Here is a 27,507-nt window from a genome sequence, read left to right as displayed (position 1 = left end):
CGGCGCAGGCGCAGGAGGCGCGGGCAAGATGGCGCTGCTGCGGCAGGCGTACAGCGCGCTGTTCCGCCGCACGTCCACCTTCGCGCTCAGCATCGTGCTGGGCGCCGTCGTCTTCGAGCGAGCCTTCGACCAGGGCGCCGACGCCATCTTCGAGCACCTCAACGAGGGGGTAAGGGAGGGCCCGGGGCCGCCCCGCCGCGGGGACGGGCCCTGAAGGTCAGCGCGGCCCTGCCCTCGCCTCACGGGGCCGAGGGTTCCGGGGGGGGCGGCGCGGGGCTGGGACGGGCACCGAGAGCGGGAAGCGCCGGTGCGGGGCGTGCCCCTCTCCAAAACGCTTCAGGCGTCTTCCCTGCCCTCCAGTGCCGCGTCTCGGGGCAGCGTTGGGCCCTGTCAGTGCTCGGGGCCTGGTTTCAAGGGGAAGCCAAGGCACCTCCGTGGCTGCGCTGCTGAAAGGAGCCGTCCCGCGTCCTCCGTCCGCCGCTCGGCCTCTGAGCCGGCTCAGGAGTCAGCTGAGAACCGCCCGCAAAGCGGTGGGGTCACCGCCTCCCCGGGGGCCGGAGGAGCTCTGGCCAGGAGCAGTGAGGGAGCTGAGAAAGTTCAGCAAGAACAAGAGCGGGGGCCCCATCCCCAGCAGCAGTCACTGTTGTAACGTTACATTTGAGCCTCGTGCTCAGCTCCTTTTTTAATTGTGGCTTGAAGCTTCTATGCGTTAACATTTTCTTAAGCAGGGATTGAAAACAAAATTAACTTTTTTTTAAAAAATGAAGCATTTTCTAGAACAAACAGGAAAGCACAGCACGCAGGGTGCTTCTGTTAGTCCTGGTCACACCACCAGATTTCCCAGCCGGGGTTGGGTTCCCTCGTGCATCCCGCATCTCCCCAGGCAGAAGGGCCTGCTCGTGTGGAGGCCAAGTCCTGGCATCTCTGCTTTGTGGAGCCAGAGCGCAGGGAGGGCTCCAGCTCCTGCCCTGCCTCTCCTCAGGGCCGCTGCGTGCAGGACCCGTGCACCTGTGTCAGGACCAGCCTGGGGAGCTGAGGCCGGGCAGCACCCACGGGCCCTCCCACCACAGGCAGCGTGCTGCGCTTTGCAAGCCCCGTGAGAAGGGCAGGAAGGCAGAGAGGAGAGCCAGAGGGATCAGAGGACAAAAGGCTCCACCAGGTCTGTTCTGCGTGAGCTTCGTGAACAAGGAGCGGGCCGGTGGCACTCGGCTGTGTGTCCTGAAACCTTGGTGTTGTGCTGCTGGGGGATGGGGTGTGCTAGTCACAGCGGGCAAGCGGTCATGTAGGACGTGTGCCCCTGCAGGCACTTCTCTCCCCTAATGTCTGTTACTGATGTAGGCTTCAGAACAACTTGTTTTAAAGTGCAGCTTTATCCTGGTACCGCTGAAACACAAGCTAATTGTTTATTTTTTTGGGTCTGTTTTTATACAGAAACTGTGGAAACACATCAAGCACAAGTATGAAACCAGTGACAACTGAAATGCTCAGCAGCAGGATCCAGTCTGGGGTGGCGAAATGCACTGCAGAGAAGGATTTGGTCTCCTGACACCAGCTGGATCAAAATGGAATTGGGTTCCCCATCGCCTCCGAGCCAGATTGTATCAGCCACCTCCTGATATGATGTAAATTGAGTTGGACTCCAGGAGTTCTGCTGCTGCGTTGAAACTTTGCGTTAAAATAAAAAGTTCTTGGCCCGTGTCTCAGGCTTGTGTGTTTACTTGGTTTGTCCTTGGTTCTGCCTGTAATGTCTCTTTACCTAGGAGCTGAAAAATGCTTCAGGACAGCTCCAGGTGCAGGGCACTGAGAAAGCCGGTCTCAGCACGGCGTGAGAGCACTTACACAGCTGGGGTCTGTACCAACAGCCCGGGCTTCTGCCGCTGAGAGCTGTAAGAGGGGCAAGGCGCTGTCTGCTTCCCTCTAGCCTTGTTCGAAGAGCAGGGCCTTTCCAGGCTCTTTCAAACCACTCAGTTACTCTTTTTACGCAGGACGGTGCTGGTGCACGGCCCCTCGTCGTTTCACAGCTGCAGCAGTGAAAGGGCAGTGAAGGGCCTGTGAGGACTCGAGGGGGAGGGTGGGCAACTTCCAGCCTGGCGCCTGCTCTTTGCCCTGCTCCGAGCCTGCTGCTGCAGGACACGGAGACCGTGGCTCTCCCTCCCTACTATATTTTCACTAATAAGCAGCAATTCCAGCAATGGATGAGACAGAGCAGATCACAGCCGGTGCTAATGAAAGCAGCCTCATTGTGTTTGTAAATATGTGCCAGACAGGAGTAAAACGTTTGCTCCAAGAACATTAAGAGGACTTTAAAACGTTGTGCTTGATTTTGAGCAAAAAACAACTGCGGCTTTCAGAGTCCCAGCTGTGCTTTTATAGAGCTGCTTAAGAGGAGCTGTTTAAGCTTTCCTGGGGTAATTTCCTACCAAAAGGAGTGCTGCTTTACTACGAGTTCTGTCTGCGGCGCTGATGGCTTCACGCTATGCTGAGCAGGTGATGGAGATTTGCAGCTTCTTAGAAGCCAGGACTAAGGCTGAATACGGTATTAGGAAGGGGAAAACAGCACCGTACCAGACTGGCAAGGAATAAATGAAGCTATTAGTCCAGAGAACAGCAGCTATAAAAGAGAGTTAGTTATCCCAGCAGGTAATTTCCCTCGACAGGGAATTACGTCCACCAACTTCTCAAAACCCCACTTTCTCCTGTGCTGTGTCGGTACGAGGTTGGGGCAGCACTGATACACAGAGGAGAATCTCATCCCCGCAGCATTTAGGACTTCACCTGATCTGCATAATGGTGACAGCCATTGCTACGCGTCCGAAAACAGCCCGGCCACAACCGCGCTTGGCAGCAGCACGAAACCGTACAGCCCTGGAGTCCCCGCCCTCTGCGTAAAACGAGGTGGCAACCTACGTGCCTCCAGTGCTTACTGCTCCTGCGGCGCTGGGAAGGGGGAGGACAGCACTGGAGTTACCCTGAACAGGAGCAGTAACGCCGCACAACCCCGGGGTGATTTATTCAGCACGTGGATGACCACAGGCAGCTTCGTCTGCTCTGCTGCGTAGGGCAGCACTAGAAAAAAACACAACGTGGTGGTGGTGAGGGGCTTCCGGAGCACATTAACCAAGCGAAGATAAAATTGTTTACCTGGAAGTTGGGCTCCACGAGGACAAGCACGCTCCAAAAAGACACACGCTCTGTGACAAGAGCGATTGGAGCAGCTTTCCACCAGCTGCTGGGATGCCAGGCTCGTCTAGGCACAGCGCAGCAGCCAACGCCTTGGCGTTTGAGCACCTTACAAAGGAGGTTACAGAGCAAATTGAGGGACCTGCCGGTCATCCCTGCGCAGGGAGCAACTCCATCACGAAAGACAGTCAGGGAAAGTCCTCTCAGCAACTAGAAAGCGCTATTTCCTAATGGCTCCAAACAGCAAACAGGAGGATCGGGGCAGTTCTGCTTCACGGTGTGTGACAAGCAGTTATCGAGGAGGCAGCTCCCCGGGGACTCTGACCCTGCTATCTTCAACTCCCATTTCGTTGGTATCTGACACGGGATGCCATGATCCTGATTTTCAAGCACCTCGAGTCTCAGCGGCCTGAGCTCATTTACCTGAACCAACACGAAACAGCAAGTGAACTCCCCTGCCTGCAGATGCAGCGCAGCAGCGACGTTCCTTAAAGACCCATACAGTTCGTGAGAGCCTAAAACACCAGCTACAAGATTTAAATCATTTATTTGCGTGTTCTGTTTTCACACACCTCACTCGAGGGACAGGAATTTATGACAGAGCCTTATTCACCTGAACTCCCAGGTGTCAGCAATGGCAAAAGCCCGAGCGCTTTCCTGCCAGCCTTCACGCTTTACCGCAGGACGAGGCATTTCAGGGGAGCTGTTCGGGCTGCTCCGGGGAAGCCTTGCCACAAGCCACAGAGCTGCCCTCTGGGCAGCCAGCCACGTGGCCTGGAAGCCCCCCTCGGATTGCAGCGAGGGCGGGAGGAGCCAGTATGAAAATAAACCTCTCCGAATTATAAATAGTACAAAAGGAAACAAACGGCTGGTGCAGCCTGCCCGACGCACCAGGTCGCAGCCCGCTGTCACGCACCCCCCTCCACAGACCAGAAATCGGCCACAGGGTGTGCCTGGGGGGGGGCAGCTCCTCTCCAAGACGTGCAGCCCTCCCACGGGGTGTGCGATTCCACATCGAGCTGAAGTGCCAGGTATTGCACCACGACATCCAGTCCCCTGAGCTAAGGGAGGGCCGGGGGAACGCAGCACAGCTGCCTCCGAACCAGAGGACTGGGGATGATGCAACACCTGGGGAAGTCCTTCAGGAAGGAATCATGCCTTTATTCCGCTTCCTGTCAGCCATGACTCGCCGATTGTGATTAGCTCTTGTGCTTTTGTTTGCTTCCTTCTTCCTTCGTTCCTGCACCGTTTCCCGGTTCTGCCCGTGTCCCTTCACGTTCCCAACAACAGCAGAGCTGTCGTGCTTGTGCCTGCAGCGCACAGGGAGAAGGACGTCAAGACAAGCACGCCGCACGCACCAAGGATAAAACGCACCATTTAAGAACTGACTCGGGAGCGGGGAGTTGAGCCGTCAGACCCCGAGCCGTGGCTCGCCTCAGCTCTGCAGGGTTCCTGCAGTGGCTGAGCATCAGCCTCAGCCACACTGCAACTCCACCCTTTTACACTCTGAGGTTGTCAGCTAACGCCAGTGATTACACTGCCCTGAAATCCCTGTGGGAGCTGTTCAGGCTCCGGGAAGTGGTGCTTTCCGAGATCCAATCTTGCACGGGGTTCTGCCGATTACATTAAAGGGACGTGCCACCACAGTCGATGAGATAGCACAACCAGCAGCGAAGTAAAAGCTGGGCAAGGACGTTTAACACCAGCACGGCAGTGACCCTGAAGACAGGAATGCTAAGGAACAGGTACGGCCCCTCAGCCACTCAAGTCAGCAGCAAGATATTCACTAATGCCAGCAGAGCTGTGGTTTCACCCCAGAGAGGGAGATGCTCACTTACCCGCCCTTCCTCGCGAGAAAAGCCAGCCGCCGGGCTTCAGCTCTCTCCCGCAGTACGGCTGGGTCCTGCACGAAATGGTCCTACCGTGGGGAGGAAGGAAAGAGGTCAGTGCTGTAGTAAACTCACCCGCATCACTCAGAGCTCGAGCAGGAGCAGTTCTGTCAGACCACAGAACAGAGAATTCGTTATTCGTTATCTGTTCCGGCAGAACCCGCAGGGATGCTGTCAGTGACACCAAACACAAAACCTGGCAGAAAAACCGAGACTTCTTCCCACATCCTACCTCTGCCAGCAACACCACTAACACCCCCACTTCCAATATATCCATGACAACAGAGCCTCAGTGACCCTGACACCGTTCTGCCGGCATCATCTGTCTACGGAATAAAGGAGATTAAACCTCTCCACGGAGTAAGTGTCATCACTCCAGTAAGGCTAGCCCAGGAAGCTGTAGATAGCTGTACTCGGGGGACATTTCACAGTCCAGCAGACCACAGAAGTAGCCTCTCTGGAAAGCAGCTCATCCTCTGTGCTAGTGTGAAAAGATTCCCTCTCAAAGAGGAAATCAATTCCCATCATCTCTGGCAAACACTAAGAGGTGAAACTGCTAAGACGTAACTGAACCGTAATGCAATTCCAACAGCAAACTAAACGTCACCTTTGGTCTTTCCTTTTCAGCTTCTTCCTCTTCCTCTTCATCATCTTCCTCCTCTTCTTGTCCTTCGTCCTGTCCTTTTGGTCTCAAGACTTGCGGAGTTGTAAATGGCCTGAGAATGAAGACACAAACAGTAAACAGTGAAGGAACAGAGCTTTCAAACAAAATACACAAGCTTCATGGACTCGCTTCTGTCTCTGGAGAAAAAACAAGACACAGTAGCTAATATTTACTATGGGCAGTTAACAGACATAAAATAATAGTTTTTTTTAAAAAAAAGAAAAATCCTGAAACCTCACAAGGAATTTCTCCAGGGAAATGACTGCTTCCTCTGGAGAAGGGGATCCAGGCACCCCACAAGGCATTGGTCAGGAGCAGTGGACTTGTTCTTTGCTTTAGCTCACTGTTTAGGGAGCATCTATTGTACAAAGACAAACCCTCAAACCTCAACCTCAAACTCAGCCAGAAACACGTTACTGCTCAGAAAGCAACGTGCTCTGAAACCTCTGTGACCGCTCGGTGGTTATCCAGAGCCCCAGTTCCACTGCTGTGCCCCAGTTTCTCACAGGGGGAAATGCCTGGAGAGATCCATCAGGCTTCATGAATCACCCTGAACATGCAAAGCAGCACAAAGGGCCTGCAGGGAGGTGAGTGGAAATCCACCACGTGCCTATTGCTCTTCTTTGATGCGTGTGGTTTTATTTTTATTTATTTAAATTCTATTGGGATTCAAAGCCACCATCCCACTGTCAAAGAAATCAACGTAGAACTAGATGAGCCTCTGTCTAGGTCTAATTTTCAGCAGTAACATCCAATGATTGTTCCTGCTGCCTCTCTAGAAGCAGAGAGCACTGAGCACCTGAAAGACAGGAAAAGACTTGAGAGCCACACCGTTACAGGCAAACCACAGAAAGGATGTAAATTGGCTTCAACCTGCTTTAGAAGGAGAAAAAAAAAGGCAAGAGGAACCAAATTGCCTGCCAGATGCATTTTGGCTTTAGGCTGGAAATACTGACATATTCATAACATACCAAAATTTAAAAGGTCACCTTCAGAAGTGTTCCAGCAGCTTTTGAAATGTCTTTTCTACCTCTAGCTTGTATTTCTAAAACAAATACTCTACAAGACCCGTGCCAAACTAACCCTTTGCTCACTAAAAGCTGATTGCCTCCAGCTGCCAGGCACTGTGCAGGACGCTGCGCAGTCCGTCGCAGGCTGAATTCCAGGAGGCAGCATGAGAAGCCAGAGGGGACTGGCACAGAGTAAATCTCCAGTTATACAATTCCCCAGATTTCGAGCTTTTCCTTTGCTAACCAGCCATTTTCCTTTACACTGTCCAGCTACACTCAGTCATTATACAGATAGCCCATTTCCCCCCGCTGCAGGACAGGTATCCTACAAGCAGAAGCACTGCTGAGCGCAAGTTCCAACACAATGTCAAAGTCCCCTCTTAGACCTGGATGCAGAGCAGGGGTGAGGGCCAAATCCTGCAGGCACAGAATGTGGGAGCTTGATAACTTCCTGGGTGCACGGCACAGAACAGCTCCCTACCAACAGGGGAGAAGGAGAGACCCAATATCCCTCCTCACACATTACAGAGGAAGCACCAGCAACAAAAAAAGGGATGGTTTGAAGCACGCACGTGCTCATCAGGAAGCAGGACCCAAATCACTGCTGAAGAGCTCTGCACAAGCCCGGCAAGTCTAGGTGGAAATTGCCATCAATTTCGCACACACTGAAGCCACGGCACCTACCTCCTGCTGATCAGCTCATCATCCGAGTCAGCGTCATTTGCCCCCACTTGGTTTCCATCGTAAGTGTCATCGTACTCGTCCTCGTAGTCCTCCCTGTAGAGCTGAGCTTCCCCTGGCTGCACAGGAACCTCCTCCACAACCACGCTGTACTGGCTGTAGCGCTCCTTCTGCTCAGCAATCAGGCGTTTGTCGTTCAGCAAACTCCTGGTCGTCTCCTTCTCCCTGCTGCACGCCGCAGCGTGGAAAGGAAGGGGCAGACACAGAAAGGCAGCGGAAAGATCTCTGTAAGTTACTTTTTCTCCTGCTATTAAGTAGAAGCTGAAGCAATACAGGTCCCACCCCAAACTTCACAAGCACTGCTTCGGCCTTCCTATTCCCCCTCTGATTTGTAACGGGACTGGTTGTCTGCCTTCTGAAGTCAGCCACTCCTGGCTTGGGACAAAGTCATTTTTAAACAGAAGCCCAGCAAGATTTACACAGGAGATAAGAACAGGAATTGGAGACTGCCACTGTCAGCTGGGACAGAAAGGAAGGTTTAACAGAAGGCCAAGTGCAATTATACTCGAGCTGAATTTTGGCCAAGACCCAGATAACACAAGAATTCACAAGAATTCTGAATGGCAGACTGTTCGGGGTAGGACACAGCTCTGCGAGGCCCAGAGTGCCCTCTAACAGCACGCTGCAGCACTGTCTCACTGCAGCAGCATGCCTAGCTACGAACTGCAGAGCAGGGCTGCACGGACATACCTGCTCCCACAGTCCAAAACTCAGCTTACAAAATATGAGCTGCAAAATATGAATGTAGATGGGAAGACCCCCCCCCCCCCCAAAATACCCGTACAGCAAATTAGGATTAGCACAACTAAGAGAGAAACAAAACAGCAGACCTGTGCTGCTGGTCTAAGGCATTGCAGGTGCAATTTTTTGAACGTTTACAAGGCAAGTAAGCAGTAGTCATTTTAAAGAATGAAAGACCAAGAAACAGAAGTTTTGGCAGAAATATTGAAGAACAGCCACTGCGATGCTGTGTCTCAAGCTGCATGAGGAAGTCCTGTTTTTCAGACCAACCAAGTACACGCCTATAGCAAAGCAACGGGAAATCCACTTTCAAGTATTCACAGGACAGCTTGCAGCCCCCAGAGTTTAGGAGGAACATGCATCAGTGATCTGTTTGGTATCTGGATGTTACCAGAGAATCTTCCCAAAGCAAACCTTGTGTGAATCAGGAACGGGTAGACCTGTGTGATATTCTAGCAAGAACTGGGGAAGCAATCCAAGAAGCCTGATTTTTCTTAAGAACTTCAAAATCCAGTAACATCATAGATATATTGCTTCCCTTCTCTTCCATGACTCATTGTTAAATGCCTGAAATTTAACTGCAAAATGCCCTACGGAGCATGTGGTTAGTTCACACATACCTAGGCGGGGATAACATCTTCTGTTGGTATTCAGCATGAGACTGAACTAAACATTCAATAATTGTTTCCTGCTGAGCTGGTCTGATGACTGCAGCAAAGCTGCAATGAAATGTTTCAGGCAGCAATTCCAGGAAAAAACAAGTGGGATTTTTTTTTTTTCCTGGTGTTCAAGACATGCTCTGACTTCAAGAGACAGATTCACTTGGTGATTATGGCTGGACATGCAGAAAAAGCTGTGATCACTCTTCCAGATCAGCAAAGAATCGCGTATACGCTACTGTATTCATTTCCTCATGCCTGTTCTTCTCCTCATCCTGGTGTGGCTTTCTCCTTCTATTAACAGTCCCTGCCCCAAGCTGCTCACACTTATCCACACAGCAGCTAGCGCAATGGGGCCCAACCTGCTCTGGCTCTTCAAGCACTATTGCAACACCATGCGCAGCAGCAGCGGCACTCTGAACAGAAGCAGAATTTGGAGAGGAAAGGGTTTTAAGGAGAGCAATACGGAGAGAGAGATACAATTAGAGCTGTGCGCAGGTCTCAAACTCTATTACCCAGACACCTGGGTTTCTCGCTTGTAGAACAAAGACATCTACTGAAAAAGTCCCACTTTTAGGGCTGAAAGGACACACTCCTCATATTTACAGACTTGTGAATGTTAAATCCCAGTGAGCAAGGTACCAGAGCTTACTCTTTGATTCAGAAAGATACAGTCAGCTTTGGGTGTAGGGCACACATTGCTGATCTCAGCTAGTTACCTTCAGGTTTTAAGAACCATTCAAAGCATAAATAATGAGGAGTCTGGAGTCCCACGCAGAGTTCTTTCCATATAAGAATGGCTTTGAAATGAAGACATAGCCTGAGGGATGCCAGGCGACGCCAGGAACAGCAGCAGTAAGAGGTCACGTAACAGTATGGCAGAAGAGATGGCAGCTTTCTCAAGGGGTAGTGTTACCCCTGGAGAGAAGGCACGGCCTCCTCCTTGGCAGCAGCCAGAGGGCAATGCCGTGGGAACAGGGTCCCACGACCCAGCTGAGGGATGACTTACAACTTAGGAAGCTCTGCAAGCCATCTGCAGAGGGAGCTCCCCGCTGGGTTATTCCACAGACAGGGTGCACGGTGCTGAACCCGATCCGGGGAGCGCTCTCAGCAGCCACCCACACGGAACAAAGCCCAGGGCAGCCGGGCGATACCTGAGCACACCAGTGCACGCCACTCCTGCAGACGAGGTGTCTGCCTGCACTCCGAGCTGGCCAACACGATGCGGAGGGAGAGACAATATTGTGCCTGGGAATTCTGAGCTACGGGCGTTTCTAAAGTCTTTACCTTGTCCAGAGAAAAAAAAAAAAAAGTATTTCCTTGCCTATAACCATAGCACTGCTGCTGAAGAACTGTTTGACTGGACTTTGGGACAAAAGCGGTTTTCTCCTGATAGTTTGATGCAGCTTTGTAACCGAAACATTAACTGGGAGCTCCCAGGGTCACGCGGTTCAGTCTGCAGCCACTCTTATTTAGATTCCTTGTTCATACATACCAACATAAATATCATACTTCGCTGATTAGAGGAAAAAGCGCTCAAAAAGAATCTGAAACAAATCAACCATATTATTGAGATATGGCTGACGCTAGCGGGAGCCAAGAGGAAATGGGCAGGGAGTGTGGCGCAGAACAAAATGCCAAACCAGGCAAAAAGTGAGGTAAACGCCACCTCTGCAGGGCTTGGAGCAGCAGGAACAAAGGCAGTCTAACCCCCCCCCCCCCCCCCAACCCAGTGTTATCAGATTTGGAAGTGGATGGATATTGAAACTTCACTTGTATCTAAAACAAACCATTGTGTTATCTCTGAGTCACAACCTCAGGCTAGTGAAGATGGTTTCTTTTCAGGTTTGTTCTTCAGTGCAGGTTTAACATTAAGACCAAGAAGCAAGAACACAACATTACAAATGAGCTTGGCAGTGCACTTGCCAGCAGCGTACAGAGGAAAGGCAATTAGGAAAAACACTGAACTGAAATCAACCCCTGGTAGTATTCAATTTTACTTTCCCAGAGAAAAAGAGCGAACAAGCAGGAAGCATTTTTGATAAGCCTTAGCCCTGCCAACAGCTTCCTGCAGAAACAAATCTGTAGGTTCATTCCTCCTGACAGACAGGGTTAATTAAAGATGCACACTACTCACCGCTTGCCTTTTTGTATCCGAGAAACGTCCACTGAATCCCTACTGGCAATATCAAACTCATCGTTCTGGAAAACATTATGGCGGGAAGTGAGCAGAGGTGTAGGGTCTGGCTTTGGCTGTCTGTAAAATAAATTAAAAGAGAGAGTGCAAAGAGAGGTGAAGATGAGGAAGACCAAGTCCTCTCCTTCCTGGCTTATCCTCTATCATTCTCGCAGGCATCCACTGCATGCCACGATCCTCGCTGTGCTGCTGGCTGACTGGGACACAGACTGTAATCCCTTCATTTCACTGCTGCAGCGTGGTACGTGCACAACCACGACATGGCACTGGTTTCAGATAAAAGCCACAGTTTTTGAAAAGTACCTTTGTGGGGAAACCAAAAGCAATTTAACAGAAAGCAAAAAGGAAATTCTTTTGCTCATTAAAGGATAAGTTGAACTGTTCAGGAGCATAGATCGCCTAAAAGACTGGTCTCAAAACGCCAATTCAGTAAAGTCAATCGCTAAGTATGATGAATTACACAGCAGCAAGCATTGCAATAGTGTCCTGCTGCTGAATTCAGGATATTTATCTCTCCGTGGCTCCTTTTTAATTTTGTCTCAGAGTTCCAGGTTACGTTTGTTCAATTTGTAAGTCAAAAAAACATTGTCTCTGCATTCATTCTGTTGGTGCTGCTAGCTCAGCTGGGCATCCAAAAATGCTGCTGTGTTCACTTCCAAAGTCAGCAGTGATCAAAACTGTACATTTGCTACTGAACTGACAGTTTTGTTTCAAAATGCAAAAGGCAAGAAAAAAACACCCAGCTATATCTTCTGTAACTGCTGGCTTTGCAGTACGAGCAGAAAAAAAAAAGAACCTTCCAAAAACCCACCCCATGTCATTTGTGCCGGAGTCAGCAGATCCGACTCTAAGAGCATGAAGATTGTTGCAGAACTAAGATTTTTTTTACGTCACTTTTTTGATAAGGACGCTTTCCTTTTTTAATGCAACAATGAGACAGTCTGCCTATTCCTCCATGAAATGTGAACAACCAGCACATTCACATCCTGACACTTAGTCAGGAACTGCTGTTGCAGCACAAACACATGCTAGCAGCTGCAGACAACTAAAACAACTCAATTCCACTGCCAGTTACAAACCCTACAATCTCATGTACAACCCAGAGAAGCAAGCAAAAGGCTGGCAAGTTTGGAAATGGCAATTCAAATCCATTTTCTCTACCCTTTGACAATCTCCCTGGTTTAACTTCAACCACAGAACAGTGGCCTTTCAAACACTGTATTTTGCCCTGCAGATTGAATTCCACCTCTCTTAGTTCCTTTGAGGTTGCCCTTTTCTGCAGGAGCGCTAGCACCTGGACACCTGCGACCTTGTCCTCTGCAGCAAAGTAACTTTTGGAGACAACAACATACTATTGCCCAGCCCAGGCTAAGCCGATGTCCCCATAACGGAATTTTAATATTTGAGAGTTTAATGGACAAGTACAAAACACAACCCAGCATCTGCTGTACTGAAATGCTGAACTGTGAATGTTCCCATCTTGTGTGAGGACACAACGAGGGTAGAAAGTCAGTGGCACATGGCAAGGAGAAGCTCTCTCTGCAGCTACCTACCCCAAGAAAACACACACAACTTCTTAGAACTTTTCTGCTACAGGTGTCTAACCTTCAAAAGGAAGGATATTAAATAATAACCGCAGTCTAAAATCAAAAGGCATTAAAACAGCACCAAAGTCCTGTCCCACACCTTCGCATCGTTCGGTCCAACTTGTCCAAGGACGGCACCAGCTTGTCTTCAAGTATGTTGTTGATCACCTGCTCTGCGTTGTAACTGTACTCTTCCAGACAGGCCAGGATGAAGCCCTCACCAAGGTCTGGCAGCAGGTCTTTCACTTGAGAGATCAGGGAGTCCAGCTCCACCCCTGACACCTTGGTGGGGGGGGCAGCAGCTGCACCAGCACACTACATAAACCAAACAGAATAGGTGGCATTACTGGCAAGCAGCAGCAGCTGGGGCAAGGTGGGTACATGTTAAAAAAGAGAAAGGAGCAGTTTTGGTTATCAGGATTTAAACAAAGAATTCAAAGACTGAAGTCAAAAGAAGAGAAAGCAGCTAAGTTGCTTATACTGTACAAAGTCTGTGATGGAGTTGGGCGCACAACCACTTCTGTCTGTCCCTGAGTCAGCAAGAACACTCTGGTAAATCCTTTCCTCAAATAACATATGAAATACGCATTTTAAAAATACGCACAAGACCTACAATGACGAAACACGGTATTTGAAAAAAAACACAGCAACAGGAAACCCACGCCAATAGGATTTTGAAGAAATTTACTTAAAGATAAAGCCAGGGTTTAGATGTAGCTGTACTTGGTCTGCACCAAAGTTTAGCAAAGGTAAGAAATGGGATTAGATTTCATGCAGCCCGAAAAGCTGAGCAAACCAATCCTCTCTTCACAAAGTGAGAACAGAGGTGCTCTACCCACCTCATCCTCTGAGGCATATGCAGCCCCAAGCTCTCCTCTGTCCTCAGCAGCGCTCTCCACCCTTGCTGATGCTCCATTAGATGCTGCTGGTGATGTTGGATCCTTAGTGACTTGTGCTTTTTTCCTGTCCACACCTTCCCATGCACTTTCCACTGCCTGGAGGATATAGGCTGTCCTGGTTTCATCTCTAAGAGGACAGCATTAAGGAAGTTTCTCACGTTCCAGATGCTCATTTTCAGACCTCACCTTGAAGTAGCTATGCATTTTTCAGTAACTCCCAAGCCTGGAGTTGAACCTGATGACCTCCAGAGGGCCCTTCCAACATTCACCATTCTGTGACGCTGTGATTACCCCCTCTCTTTTTTTAAGAGAAGGTTTTTCAGTCCTTTGTTGCCGGTCATTCAGCTTAACCAGAGGCAGCAACAGTGGAAATGCCACTGCCATGGAAGAATCTAAGAGCATCCAGGTATGCAAAACATGGTGAGAGCAAAGGATACAGCGTGGAGGATGCCTGCTGAAGCAGACTGACATCATCTTCAACAGGAAACAGCTCATCATAGTCACGAAGAAATCTAAGAATGCAGAAGCAAGTTTAATCAGTTGAACTAAAGAATTAATTAGCTGCAGACCTGCCACATGCTGGCATCCCTGCTATGCCACCCTGGCCTCCTCACTGCTCAGGTAGCAAGAACGTGTACAGCCTCCCACCCGCTAGGGAATTTCAGCACGTGCTGCCCTGTCTGGTTTTGCTCCCATTATACTGCAGCGACACTTCCCAGTAACCCATCAGAGCCAGCTGTAACACTCCTGGTGTTCCGAGCCGTGAGCCAGTGCTGCATTATAGAGAAAATACGGTTTACGATTTGAACGTGATCAGAATGACAGCAGTGCCAGGAGGACAAGATCAAATTCCCTGTTCTGCCATTTACTTTGCATCCTCAGCATTAGCACTTAACAACTTTCTGGTCTGATCACCCCAGCTGAAAAGCACAGATTAGTAATAACAGCCTAGCTTGTCAAGGTAGCTAATGACTAAATTGCTATCCTCCACTTTGAAAGTCAGGATTAAAGAGAGTGAAGAATAACATTCTTCCGCATCACACAACATCCTCCTCATCTTTACAATAAAGTCTGTACCGCAGTCGGAAATCCTCTCACAGCAGCTCTCCCAGCTAGTTAGAATGATTTCTAACTCCCAGATGCATCGTAACCCCTCATAATAATGTCTTGGGCAATTCTGGTGTAAAGAATGGAAGAGGAAGGCAAGCTGACCCTCCCCTTGGGCCTTTTTTCAGCCAGACTCACCTCCTTTCCTGAAGCACTGACGTGAAGATCTGTAGAAATTCTTCAATAAAAGGCTGAATATTCTCACAGCTGCAGAAAACAATGGCCCGGAGTCAAAAACTCAGCAGTAAGCCTACCACATTGCACAATCTCCACATTCTGCTCAAACTAGTAACGCTCATACATCAAGGCAAAATCCCATCTGAAAAGAGATTTCAGTTCACTTCTTGGCTTTCATTGATGCAAAGGGTCAAATGGAAACAAGCTTCTTTTATGGCTTCAGCAAACATTTCAGCCAGTTAGATCTAAAGCATTATCACAGTTACAATTACAAGGCTCGACAGACTTCACAAATCATTGTTTGATGGCTCAGACCTGCAATAAGCAGAAAAGGGTGTGTAGCACTTTTGCAAATTGTCTTGGGATTACAGCAGTGAACCTCCCAGAAAATATCTGCTCACTACGCAGAAACAGATGCCAAGCAAGCTCCTGCTGCAACCTTTCTTTTACAAAGCCTAAACCTTCCATGGCTGCCGATGCATCGAGACTCGCAGCAGGACAGGCTGCCCTTTGCATTGGATCAGTATTAACTATTAAGAAAAAGCAGAACGGGAGCCACGGAGGCCAGCCATCTATGAAACCTGTAATGAGCACAAGCAAAGAGATCTGCCCAGCAGAGCACTGGACTTGGAACCAAGATCCATGTTCTTGGTTCTCACCCAAAATCTTCAGCACGGTTTTGGGTCATTTCAGTTCTTTCATTTATAAAATAAGGGTAGTTTCACTTGCCTTCATTTTGAAATTACTCACAGAGCTACAGCTAGCAAGTACTTATTAGTTAACTATTTTCAAAATAGGAAAAAATCAAGTAGCTGGCTAGTACCACAAAGCCCAAACACCGATACCTGCTTTCTAAGATGGGCTGCAGACACACTTGGTTTATGAGGATGTGAAAAGCTTCCATCACTTTCTTTCTGGAATGTGAAATTCTCCTCCACAAATCAGCAAAAACACTTCAGAGAGAGTAAAAAACACACTGTTGGTGTCAGCACAAGAAATCCGAATCTTTAACATTCCTCCAGAGTTATCCCTCTAGAGGAGGGATTGCATTAGCTGAATCATCTATTTGCTGCGAGGACCAGAGATTAGAGTCATTCCATACTCATTAAGAAAAATCCATGCTCTAAATAAAGTTGGTCTCAATCGCCAATTGCCCTGAGAGCTAGGCTCATGATATATCAACTGTATCAGCACAGCCTGTGCTTTGAAATGCAATGAGACCAGTCTACACAAAGAGATATCATTCCCATTTTCACACTTTGTTACAATTTGGATGCATCTCCCATCAAGTTTCTTCTTAGACAGCAGTGAAAGAATTATTAGTCACCCCACTGCCCAGGAAAATTTGGCATTAGAAGAGCTGCCTCTTCAGAGCTCTTTGAAGCAGCATAAAAAAAAAGAGAGAGACTTTGCAGAGGTGGGCAAAGCAGCATGAAGTACATTTTTAACTAAGCCCTGAGAGAGTCTTACTGAAAAGAAAAGGCAAGTCTTCGCAGACATGTTCACCTGTTATCCTCATAATGCCTCTTCTTAATTGCAGACTCCAGCTCAGGAATGGCCAATTCATAAAACGATGCTAATCTGTAGAAAGAGGCACCAAACGGTAACAATCAACCGAGGTTTCCAAAATCATTTGCAACACTAAAAGACAAATCAAACGCTTAATTTCACTCCTCACTAGCAGTACTCATTGGCATTACCCATTTTGCCATTTGTTTCCTGAAGCGCAAGTAAGCAAATACACGATAAACAAAGAGCAGCAGCCTGAGGAAACAATCAACGTATCTTTAAAAATAAAGGCAAAGAAACGCGTTTGAAAAGCATCACGCTGCTAAATAGAAAAACCAATCTGCTCAGCTGAGAAAAATCCCAAGCACAAATTCTCAGTCTGCAAAAAGCTGAGTCTATCCCAAGACAACCCCTCCCACCCCAATATTCTTGTGGCCCTACCTAAAAACTGGTTATGAAACAGGGTGTGATTTCCAACAATGTTTTATTGGTCTTGCTATTTGTCCTTGCTGTAAGTGAGCATTTAGATGAAGATTTCCAACATGCAGAAAGCCTAAGAGGATGTTTCATTAGGATGGACAGAGAGGAAACAAAGGTTTGACTGGTCTGGTTTCATGGTTTGTGTCGGGCAGCCCACCCAGACCCTTTTATTCAGGAACAGAGCATCAAGAGATGTGGAGAAGCGTGTCCTCACAAAACATTATCCAATGCTGCTTCCTGAGTAGCTGGGTGTTACAAAATAAAGGTTTACAGCATTTTGCACAAAAGCCAAGCCCGCTGAACTGATGAGCAGGGCCTCCATGGGAACATTACATCCGTGTTTCGTATTAGGTGCCAAACGTGTTAAATGAATATCCTTGAGGCAAATGCAGCAGAAGCTGGTTGATCCTTTTAGTCATGGAGATAAATGAGCACGTGCCAACAGATTCGGCCTCAGACTGGCTCCAAACATATGACACGCAGATCAGTTTTCCCTCCCCATACTCCAAAGACCCGGTGACTAGTCCATATTGAGAAGTAATGAAAATGTTGCTGCTGTCCCGCTGCAGAGATCAAGAGTATTTTAGCACATCTCTGACATCAACAGTGGAATAAAAAGCTTTCCTCCTCTGAGTAACCAAGCGTGCAAGCAGCACTGCTTGCCAACTCCAACAGCCACCAACAGCCCACCAATCTGCTCTTCTTTCAATAACTGACTCGACAACAACAGCAGAGGACAGAAACCCACACACCCTGGAGCAGCATTACTCAACCTGCAGTCCATAAACCACTGACAGCTGCAAGACTTCGGAGGTCTGCAACATGATTGGAAACAAAAGGAAAAAGAAAAAGCCTTCCTTCACACAAGGAAACAAAACAAGAGAATTAAGTATAATAAACTAGCATTTCAGTTGGTCCTAAGCAAAGTGACCAGAAATCTACCAGGTGATCAGGGGGCTTAAAACACCCGGAGCAAGCTGGGAAAGTGTCACTCAAGGACTTGCAGCCTCTGTGGGAACGCTCTGCTGTCTGCTCCTTGTGACCATCCTGACTCACCGTCGCTGCAAACCCGAGCTGGGCAGGGAATTAGCTGTCAGCCCAGCTGTGACAGCGCTGGCTTGTCACCTTCTCCCAGGCACTCAGCTTTTGCCAAAGCTCAGTGATGTTCTCTAGCACAAAACTTAGGCACAACAACAAACAAAAATGTTTCTTTTCAGACTCGGACGGACCGTCGTTACTCCAAAAGACTTTCTACTTCCTACGTTTCAGGTCCTATGGAAGGAAACCATTTTCATACACAGAGCTTTTCTGCTTGTCCCTCCCCATCCTTTCCTTTCAAAAGCAAGCTGGGTTTTGAAATTGTCGTTGTTGCCTGACCCTAGGATCGCTCGTGGATATGATGAAGGTGAACATTTAACAGAAACTCTAGGCACCCCTATAATATTTTGTGTTATTTACCAAGAGCCTGTGTATTCCCACAGGTCTGAACCTAGCCGTCTTTACTTGCATTTAATCTGTACACTCTTGTCAGTAACGGCACTGGGACAGGATACTGCTGCACATTCAGTATTTTTACTTCACCAAAATAAGCTCTGTCTGCAGCCGAGGATGTACCTGTAGCAAAACTCATGTTTTTGAAAGGTCTGGCAAGCCAGTGGGAAGACATCAAGAAACGCCCAGAGTGTTGTGCAAGTGTCACACAAGTACAGCACGATATCCTTCAGCTCCTGAGAGAGAAAGAACAATTACTGAGAGAAAAAGCACACAAGGCTTCCTAAGCACACAGTATAACCCACTCCACCCGGGACACATTATGCTCAGGCCAAGCCTTTTTTCTTGATTGCAGGAAGAGAGTTTGCTATCAACCATAAGCACTTTGTTACTGGGTCTACAGGCAGAGAGATGACACCTCTACTGAAACTTCTGTCCTTTAAAGATCTACAGTGCCATCCCGACTGCTCACTCTTGTGAAAGATTCTGTTAAATCACAAGAATCCTCGTCACTTCCTGTTCTGGACAGTGGCTTTGCCCTTTACATATCCTCCACATGCAGTATTTTTCCCCATCTAGCTGAAAACACTGCAAAGCAATATTGCAGGAATTCAAGGGCTGACTTCAGTGGTCCATTTCAGTGCAAGATGCATTCCCAGGACAGCTGTAAGAACCCCCACAATACAGACCATATGACCTGTCTCAGCACCCAGCACAAAAAAAAAACACTATTAATTAACCAGAGTTAAGGTATACTGTTGCTAAACAAACATTTCTGAAGAAAAGACCAATTCTGATCCCTACCAGGATCATTTAGAGGTTTGTCAGATGCTGTTACACTGCTCATAAGCTGGTTAAGTGAAAAAAAAAAAAAAAAGCCACGTTTAAAAAGAACTCATGATACGATGGACATGCTTGAAATACACGATCTCATGGTGGAAAGGCTTTATCATCAAGTCATATGACAAGCAGAGAAAACAATGACACACTGACATGCTGTACGAGCTACATGGGAACAGAATGACCCTCTGTGGTCTCAGTGCTTCACAGACCGTTCAGTCTGCAGGACCACAAACAGTAAAGGGCACGGAGCAACAGCTCACCTGGAGGGGCATGTTCCCAGGAGTCACATTTACTCTTTCTTCCAGTTTCTGGGGCTCAGCAGAGGCTCCTTCACATTGCAAGCCGCACTTATGCAAAATATTGTTGAACACCTGGATCAAGAGAGCAGAAAGGTGTTAAAAAAAGACTGGGGAAAGCAGTGGGACATGCTTTATCTTACTAACCACTTCTACCATCATCTATACAAGAGAGAGACATCACAATATGAGAGAGAACAAATACAAATGAGAGCTATAACAAATACGTTCTGCTTGCCTGTGACCACATTCACTCCCTCCCCCCGTCCCCAAAACTACGCCCCTGTGCTCAGCCCTGGGCTAAGCAAAGAAGCAGTACCTGGAGGACAGTGGGCAGAGTTTCATCTAGGTCACCGAAGTAACTTGGCTGCTGAGTGAAGATATTTTCTGAGAAGAGAGGGTGAAGGAGACCACTTCCCATGAGTTCAGACAGTCATGTCAACATGCAAATTTAAACCAGAAGATACACTTTCACTACTGACACCCCTCGTCCCGTCCAGATGTGGCTAACCCCCATTTAGGACTTGGGCACAGATTCACTTCTCGACTCGCGCACAGTGCCCGCTCCTACAAAGCTGTTCCGTCAGCTCCTCAGTAAAACTGGAGGGCCGCTAACAAAAATATGCGCAGCCGAGCAAAGGAGATGTCAGAAGATTCACGCCTCAGGCAGAATCGATGAATAATGCAAATACGATCGTTAAACATTCCTAGCTCCTTTGTTTAACAAATGGAGTTGACTTTTAATTACTGATAACAGTTCAGCATACACTGGAAAATGTTCTGTAGAATATTTCTTAAAGGTAATGAGGCTTCAGTAATACCTGCTATTATATTACCAGGACTTCATTACCTTCACAAAATACTCTGAGTAATGGCACACCATAAATCCTGACCAAGGAAGTGCAGAGGCTGCCTCTTTTCCTGTGAATTACTGTTCAGACTATGAAAATTAACAGAGTTCTCCAGCAAGGACAGAGCATGGGTAAGAGTTATGAGACAGGTTTCAAAGAAATTTATTCCTGGAGAAGAACCTAAAGTTTATCAAGTTATGAATTACACTGCAGAACTGCTCACGCCATTACTCTTGACAATATAAAGCAAATAATCAGGTGAACAAATCATTGGTCACTTAACATGCAGCATTACTGCGTCGCACCCCAGAGGGTACGTAAAATTCAAATGAGGTTTCACACACTTGAGTCTTCTGAAGAATATTTTAATACCCAGATAATTTATATTTCACATCTGAAAGAGAACTATCTATCTTGTCATGCTTCCTTCCCACCTCTGAGGCTTGACAGCTAAATTTAGAGGGAAAATTAGTGAAAAAGGACAAAGGGATTGAAAGACTCCAAGCTTCCAAGCTTTTCTGGTCTGGAAATTTGGCTGTGTCACATGATCTCCAGCGCTTCCCGTGCTAGTTTACTTGGAAACGAGACAGAAATAGCCACCAAAGAAAAAAAAAATATTTCATGACATGAACTGCAGACAAATTGGGCATTTAAGAACAAAGACTCCCTTAATCCAAGGTTAGGTACTCTTCCACCTGTTGCTCAGGTAGATGTTAAAGATCACAAGTAGCTCTCTTGGGAAGAGAGCACGGGACAAACACAGGAGCTAAACCAACACGCACCCTCTTCTTTACCAGATTCTAGCATCCAAGGCTGAGATGTTGCTTAACATGCACTTGCCACTGCGGGTGACTGGACAGATACAGATATCTCGGGATAAGCACAGCTTGAGCAATGCTCCAAAGTGCTTTGCAGTTTGAAAGCACTACATAAATCAATGCCTGCATCGAAATTTCAAGTTCTCCCACTTCATGCACCAGTAAGCTGCACAGCCACACTATCAGATTTTGCAGAGTATTCACAGTCCTCTCACACTGTGGCTAAGAACAACTATTCTAAGAACAGTATTCTAGCTGTTTTCAGAGCATCAAACCTCATTTGTTGCCTGCCATCCTAGGCAAGCAACAGCCTGAAAGCACCAAGCCGTTCTTTGGCTTGAACTAACCGATCATCTTCTGGAGCAGGGGACCATTGCCCTTTCCGAAGAGCACGCAGAGATCCAGAATCTTGGGGATGTCAAACAGGAAATTGTTGTAAATAATTTCTCCAAAGACCGAGGGAGTGATGAAGTGATCCTACAAAGAAAAAAACATCACATAAAGGAAACTCCATATCTTACTTTACAAATGTCATTATAATGCTGCAGGTCTTGTTAAAACATCTCTAAGATGTGCACTGAAGGTTCTGCTTCACAGGAGGCAGCAACTCTGTTTACACCAGTTTCTGCAGACCTTTCTATCCCCCCATTCCCAGCTGCTTGTCACTGCCACCACACCATGCCACTGGCCTTGCACCTCTGCTTACTCAGCTAAGCTGTGCCCTGAACTGAAGTTAAAACAAAAGGCAATTGGTTTATGGCTGGTTCAGTTCTCAGTCCTATCTCACTACATGGTGAAATGAACAGCTGGGCTGACACAAAAAAGGCTCAGCTCAGGAGTAGGAATAAGTAGCCAGGCATAGGAAGAGCTTAACTGGCATGGATGCTGAAAAAATCCACATGAAATCCCAGCCCGAGGCTATTGGTATCCTGGAAAAGAAGAACCGAGGCAGCAAAGATGACTGCACCAGTGACAAGAAGTAGGAAGGAAACTCAGAAACTGCAGCTCTGCAACCTGACTGCTAAAATCTCTGTCCAACACGTGACTCACGGCGCTCAAGGAATTTCTTTTCAAATTCTAGATGACAAAAATTCCATTGTCTGTGACACTGGAAAGCAAGCAAGCTGAAATGCAGTTCTGGAGCCAGCGATTTTCAGAAGACAGATTTGCCTGGGATGGCAAACGTTTTCAATCACAGGGAAAGGCAGTGTGCACGTTTTCCCTGCCAGAGCAGAAGGCCTGGGCTTTATGCTGGCTAGGTTCAATTTCTAGAACTGCTGCAGACTGCCTGCATGACAACAGACCATTCATTCTCTTCAAATTACTCAGCTATGAAATGGTTTCAGATGCTTGTCTGCCTCATTGGGGTGGTAAGTTTTAATCAGATCCCGGAATGAAAGACACCATAGAGGTGTCGAGTATTTTTGCTGAGGCGGTGCCAGCTGCAGGCTCCAGCATTCCTTTCACCTGCTCCCTCCCTGCTCCAACTCCCACCCCAAAACCTCTCCTCCGTGTCCGAATGTCACCACTGCGATAATCACACGAATCACCGCGCCACCAAATAACACCAAGTGAGCCAAGGAAGATATCAAGGGAGTAATCACCACAACACAAGGTGCCTCATCCTGCCCAAAGGCTTGCGAAAATTCCACAGCTGCTCATGGGAGTCGCACTCACAATTAGGGATGAGCACGCCTCTCAATTATGATGCCAAGAAAACAGTAATTTAGAGCAATTTCTTTGTGCGTCCAAAACACGGAGAAAGTTCAAGCAGAGACGAGCGTTAGCACAGATGACGTGACACCGCACGGCACAGGCACAGGGGGACCAAGGCAGTGAATACTCAGCCAGCGGCAGCCTGAAAAGCCAGTATGCCACGCAGCCACAAAGGCCAGCTTGCTCTTTCTTCTCTCACCCCAGCGTATCGGAGCACCACACATTGCTAACCTGCTATTACAGAGCTGTTTGCCTGCCTCTCCTTCCTAAGAAATCATCACATAGTTCGGATGCCTCAGCTCTGAGTGGTTATCAACTCCACACAGAGCAGCAGACTGATAAAAATAGACAGGGGGAGGAATGCAGCTAGGACATGCAAATAAGAAACACGATTAATTTCTCCAGTTGCCTTTTTTCCTAAGCTACACAGCCCGGTGTGCCTGTCGGGCAAGGACATGTTTACCTTGGACTCCTTGTGAGTGGACATTCTCAGGAAAGTCAGAAAGACGCTCTGATGAAGACGTTTCTGCATGTCGTTCACCTCTGGATGGCAATCCGACAGCACATCAAACTTGCGAGGAGCGTGGCACAGGTAGGAGTCCAGACACTTCTGAAGCGTCTCATCAAATATCACCTGGCACAACAGGAGAAGGGGAAAGGAGGGAACGGCGCACAGTCAGAGGTCGCACTCGTGGGCAGCCCAGTTAAACCGAGAAGCCAAAGCACTTCAGATTCACCCACCCATGAAACACAAACTTTTAAAATCAGCAACGAAGAACCTACAGGGAAATACTGCTTCCTTTGCAATCTCAGGTGCAGTACCCAAAATGCTTGATAAAGGACGTACTGAGGATGTGCAAGTCTTTATGAAGACGATTTAAAATCCACGCCTTTTGCCACCATTCACATTTTTCCTCCAGCATCCACAACCTGTTATTACCTGGCACCAAAACTTATCATGAGGCAGAGCCAGCAGCCAGTCCAGGTCATCTGCAATGAATTTCGCTCGCTCCAGGAACTCTTCCACTAAGGCAGGATCTCTGACAACAGGTGGCGGTCTGTATAGCACAAAAGACCGATCTGCTTTTATTTCTGGGTGCTGCAGAAAGCCAAAAGACTGGATTAAAACCACAGAAGAAGCGACAGGAATGCCCAGTTACCATCTGCGCTGCTCGCTGAACTTTTGGAAGCTGACACAAAAGTCCCGCTCTGATACAATTTGTCACTCAGTTCCCTGACAACTTCCAATTTTCTGGTTTTTAAAGACAGCCCATCAGCAGGTTTGTGTCCTTACTTTTCAGCAACGCTCTCAGACCTCTGCAATTCAGCAGATGATGCTCCTTGCACTCCATTAACCGAAAGCCTTGCGAAGCAGCCCTCCCACACCTCCAAAACAAACAGCGGCAGCTTCATGTCATGCCTTTGAAATGCTGTCTGTGCCCTCTCTTTTTCCTCCAAGCTACTTCTCGAACAACATTCCACAAAGTCACCCCGATATGACCACCATATACGAAGAAGAAACTTCTTCCTGCCCTTCCCGAGGGTTACCGAGCAGTTTGCCCAGATCCCCCCAGCCAGGAACGAGAGGCGCTTTGATAACAAGCAGCAGCTCCGAGCTCTGCCTCAGCCCACACAAACACCCGGGGTAAACTGAGCCAGCAGCGTCAGCAGCAGGCCCCGCTTCTGCAACACACCCAGGAGAAGGCCCTGCCCAGGCCTCCATGGTTCTGGAAGAAAAGGCCAGCTGTGGATGTCACTTTGTGCATGACTTTTGATGTCCTTATGTGACAGCACAGCCAGGCCATTCTCGTGCTAGGCACAAGCACGAGGCAGAGACTTCCAGTTCCACCCCGCGGTTCCCACCGAAGCCACAGGGCGGGAGGTCTCGGTAAGCACAGACTTGTCCCGGCTCTGAGCTACGCTGCACACAGCCTGCAAAAGCTCCCAAAGCGTTCTCTCCTCTGCAGCAGCTTACATTGCTAACCAGGCTGCTCCTTGAAAGGATGAGGAGTTTGAGGAGAACACCTTTTATTGGCGATGTTGAACACAGCTGGGAATTTTTGTTTTGATGGTGGTTAAATGAAAACTCACTACCTGAACGTAGTAAAACAACGGCCTGAACAGGAAAGCCGTCCAAATTTCCCCATATCCCAGGCCAAAGCCTAGTTTTACCCAGGTCTCGATATATGACAGCAATTTGTTCAAGGCCTTGTTTGGCTTTCAGGAAAAACGCAGCTCACCAGTGCCGGTAACGTTCTCAGCTTCCCCGTCTTGGGATCCTTTTCTGTCAGCTGGAGTTCATCCAGGGGCAGGGCTGGCATCGTGCTGACTTGTTCCTGTCCACGGCAAACAGAAAAACAAAAGCAGTACAGGAAGCGTGTTACAAGGTCAGTCAACCAAAGAGGTCACAGCCCCCCCCCGTACCACAGAAATACGCCTGCACTGAGCAATTTTTACACCACCCAAATACCGAGCCTTTAAGGAACACCCAAGAGCCAGCTGCACACGCCTCGGAAGAAACTTGTAACACGGTGCTGTGCTTCCATCCCTGCTCCTAGCAGGGGGGGGGCACGCATATCCCCGGGGACAACAGAGAGCTGCTCTACGGGAGCTTCATCTTTAAACCTGGTTCCTGCAGAGCTGTGCTGAACTGCCCGCGTGGCAGTCTGTTGGCGTGCCTGTAGCCTGTCTCCTGACATCAGGAGCTGGAGAAGCAACCAAATGACAGCTTGCCCACAGACTACTGGAAGGAAAGTTTTGGTTCCTGCATGGGAGATTCCCTCAGTACTCATCCACGTAAGGGACACAGTGTGAGCTCACGAGACACAGCCTCCCTTCCCCTGCCCGTTTCCTGCGTGTGCTCAGAGATCCACCTTTGAATTGTCAACACAAGTATTTTGATCAGTGCTCTGAAATTCACTCTAAGTCAAACCTTAGTTAGTGGAAATAAATCTGACGTGCCTTTTTTCAAAGCTTCAAATAGTAACAAAAAAATGGAAATAGCCAGTTAACAAAGCTTCCCATTCCCTCCGTTCCTTACGAGGATGATGTCTGTGAAACGACACTAAAACGTGACGCTGCTGCTAAGATCTCACGCCACCAGTGTCGTTACGCGTCTGCTCAGCTCCGTTCCCATTGCCTGGGACAAGAGGTGTCTCTGCACCCGAACAGCACTGAGCCTACAGCAACTTTTTTAGTTCCAGAGACCGGATTTGGCCAAAACTTGCATCACCTAACGCTTCAGGGCCCGATGTTTTCGTGAAGAGACCGAAAAGAAATACCCGAGACCAACACGTTGCACTGCTTGGGAAAGCGGAGAGAAACGTTTATGCGGCTCTTGTAATTTCGGGGTTATTCCTGACGCCCCACGCAGAAGCGAGGGCTCGCAGCAGGGAGCAGCGCACCGCCTGTCCCCTGCCAGCCCCCCGAGGCGCCTCAGGGCCGGCCCCGCGCTGCCCGCACGGACGCTCGGGCCCGGCCTGGAAGGCCCCGAGCGCGGGGAGCCCACCCTGGGAGCCCGGCACGCTGCCCTGAGACCCCCGGTGAAGCCGCGGAGCAGCCCCTGCCGGGCCCCGCTGCTCCGTGGCGCCCCCCGACACCCCCGGCCCCAGCCCCCGGTCCCGGCCCCGTCACCGTGCGGCCGCGGGCAGCCGGCACCGCGCTTCCGGAACCTCAGCGGCTCTTCCGGTGGCGGCCGGAAGTGCGTGGGGGGGGGAGGCCGGGTGCGGGAGAGGCGCCGGGGGGCGGGGTCTGGTAGAAGGGGGCGGGGCAACTGGAGGCCACGCCCCCTTTGGCCGGGCTGAGGGGGGTGGAGGGGGTCGGGCTCCTCCAGCCCCTCAGAGGGGGCTGGGGGGGGGGGGGGGGCACTGCTCTCTGCAGCTCCCTGAGGGGAAGCTGGGGGAGCCGGGGGCGGCCTCTTCTCGCAGATAACTAGTGATAGGACCAGAGGGGATGGCCTCAAGCTGTGCCAGGGGAGGTTCTGGTTGGCAATGAGGAGACATTTCTCTCAGAAAGAGCAGCCAGGCGTTGCAACAGGTTGCCCAGGGAGGTGGTGCAGTCACCGTCCCTGGGGGTGTTCAAGGCAAGGCTGGACGTGGTGCTTGGGGACACGGCTTAGTGGGTGACATCGGTGGTAGGGGATGGTTGGAGCAGGTGACCTCGGAGCTCTCTTCCAACACTAATGACTGTGATTGTAGGATTCCCTCTGCCCATGTCGCTGCCCCTCTGAGGGACACGTCTGTAACCACACATCGGTCCCCACGCAGAACCATGCAGGGGGCCACGGGCAAGCTGTAGGTACAGCATCCCACCAAGAGCAGGAAAATAAAACAATATATATATATATATATTTGGGACTTGCACCCACAGCATTGTCTTTTAGGAGGAGGAAAAGCACAGTGCAATCCTTCGAAAGGAAACCAGCTGGGCCAGCTGGCCACCCCGTCCCCCGGTGGCTCTCTGTCATTTTAGAGTGAACCGAGAGCCCCGGGGTGAAGGGCCCGGAGAGGCGGCACGGCCAGCAGCCCCCGTGGCCACGCTGCCCCTTTCTTCAGCTTTGTCTTCCCCTTGCTGCTGAGGGAGGTTACTGGATACCACCGGTTGGACGCTGCAGGACAAGCTTAATTCATGTTGGTTAATCCAAGCTCTGGTGAT

The 27,507-nt window shown here is 49.0% G+C and overlaps 2 protein-coding genes across 3 annotated transcripts; one reads left to right on the top strand and one right to left on the bottom strand.

Annotated features, from left to right (window-relative positions):
- LOC118174851 (cytochrome b-c1 complex subunit 9) lies at positions 1-1,698 on the top strand. Its single transcript, XM_035340533.1, has 2 exons — positions 1-169; positions 1,432-1,698. Exons 1-2 carry the CDS (start codon positions 29-31, stop codon positions 1,477-1,479), a joined length of 189 nt encoding a protein of 62 aa, XP_035196424.1. The 5' UTR covers positions 1-28; the 3' UTR covers positions 1,480-1,698.
- Positions 1,699-3,708: 2,010 nt separating this feature from the next.
- On the bottom strand, positions 3,709-26,567 carry ASCC2 (activating signal cointegrator 1 complex subunit 2). Of its 2 annotated transcripts, none has more exons than XM_035340523.1 (19): positions 26,488-26,567; positions 25,095-25,190; positions 23,795-23,953; positions 23,318-23,488; positions 21,486-21,615; positions 19,789-19,856; positions 19,434-19,544; positions 18,454-18,566; positions 16,357-16,431; positions 15,696-15,803; positions 14,812-14,880; positions 14,004-14,078; positions 13,507-13,693; positions 12,768-12,982; positions 11,022-11,141; positions 7,428-7,652; positions 5,677-5,785; positions 5,019-5,098; positions 3,709-4,490 (listed from the first exon to the last, which is right to left on the bottom strand). In XM_035340523.1, exons 2-19 carry the CDS (start codon positions 25,173-25,175, stop codon positions 4,322-4,324), a joined length of 2,265 nt encoding a protein of 754 aa, XP_035196414.1. In that variant the 5' UTR covers positions 25,176-25,190; positions 26,488-26,567; the 3' UTR covers positions 3,709-4,321. The 2 variants fall into 2 exon arrangements, with proteins under 2 accessions (XP_035196414.1, XP_035196415.1); XM_035340524.1 differs by having other exon boundaries at positions 23,795-23,912; positions 26,488-26,530.
- Positions 26,568-27,507: the final 940 nt, after the last annotated feature.

The sequence above is a fragment of the Oxyura jamaicensis genome, chromosome 15 (assembly GCF_011077185.1).
Source record: "Oxyura jamaicensis isolate SHBP4307 breed ruddy duck chromosome 15, BPBGC_Ojam_1.0, whole genome shotgun sequence".
NCBI classification, from domain to species: domain Eukaryota; kingdom Metazoa; phylum Chordata; class Aves; order Anseriformes; family Anatidae; genus Oxyura; species Oxyura jamaicensis.
This window is presented reverse-complemented; position numbering and strand designations above follow the sequence as displayed.

Bases quoted from the DNA above. Each gene is read 5' to 3' on its own strand.
- LOC118174851 (XM_035340533.1), top strand. From the start codon at position 29: ATGGCGCTGCTGCGGCAGGCGTACAGCGCGCTGTTCCGCCGCACGTCC. The intron at 170-1,431 runs GTAAGGGAGGGC...GTTTTTATACAG, and splicing joins TCGAGCACCTCAACGAGGGG to AAACTGTGGAAACACATCAA.
- ASCC2 (XM_035340523.1), bottom strand. From the start codon at position 25,175: ATGCCAGCCCTGCCCCTGGATGAACTCCAGCTGACAGAAAAGGATCCC. The intron at 23,489-23,794 runs GTAATAACAGGT...CTGTTGTGCCAG, and splicing joins ATGATAAGTTTTGGTGCCAG to GTGATATTTGATGAGACGCT. The intron at 7,653-11,021 runs GTGAGTAGTGTG...TGCGGCGTGCAG, and splicing joins CGGATACAAAAAGGCAAGCG to CAGGGAGAAGGAGACGACCA.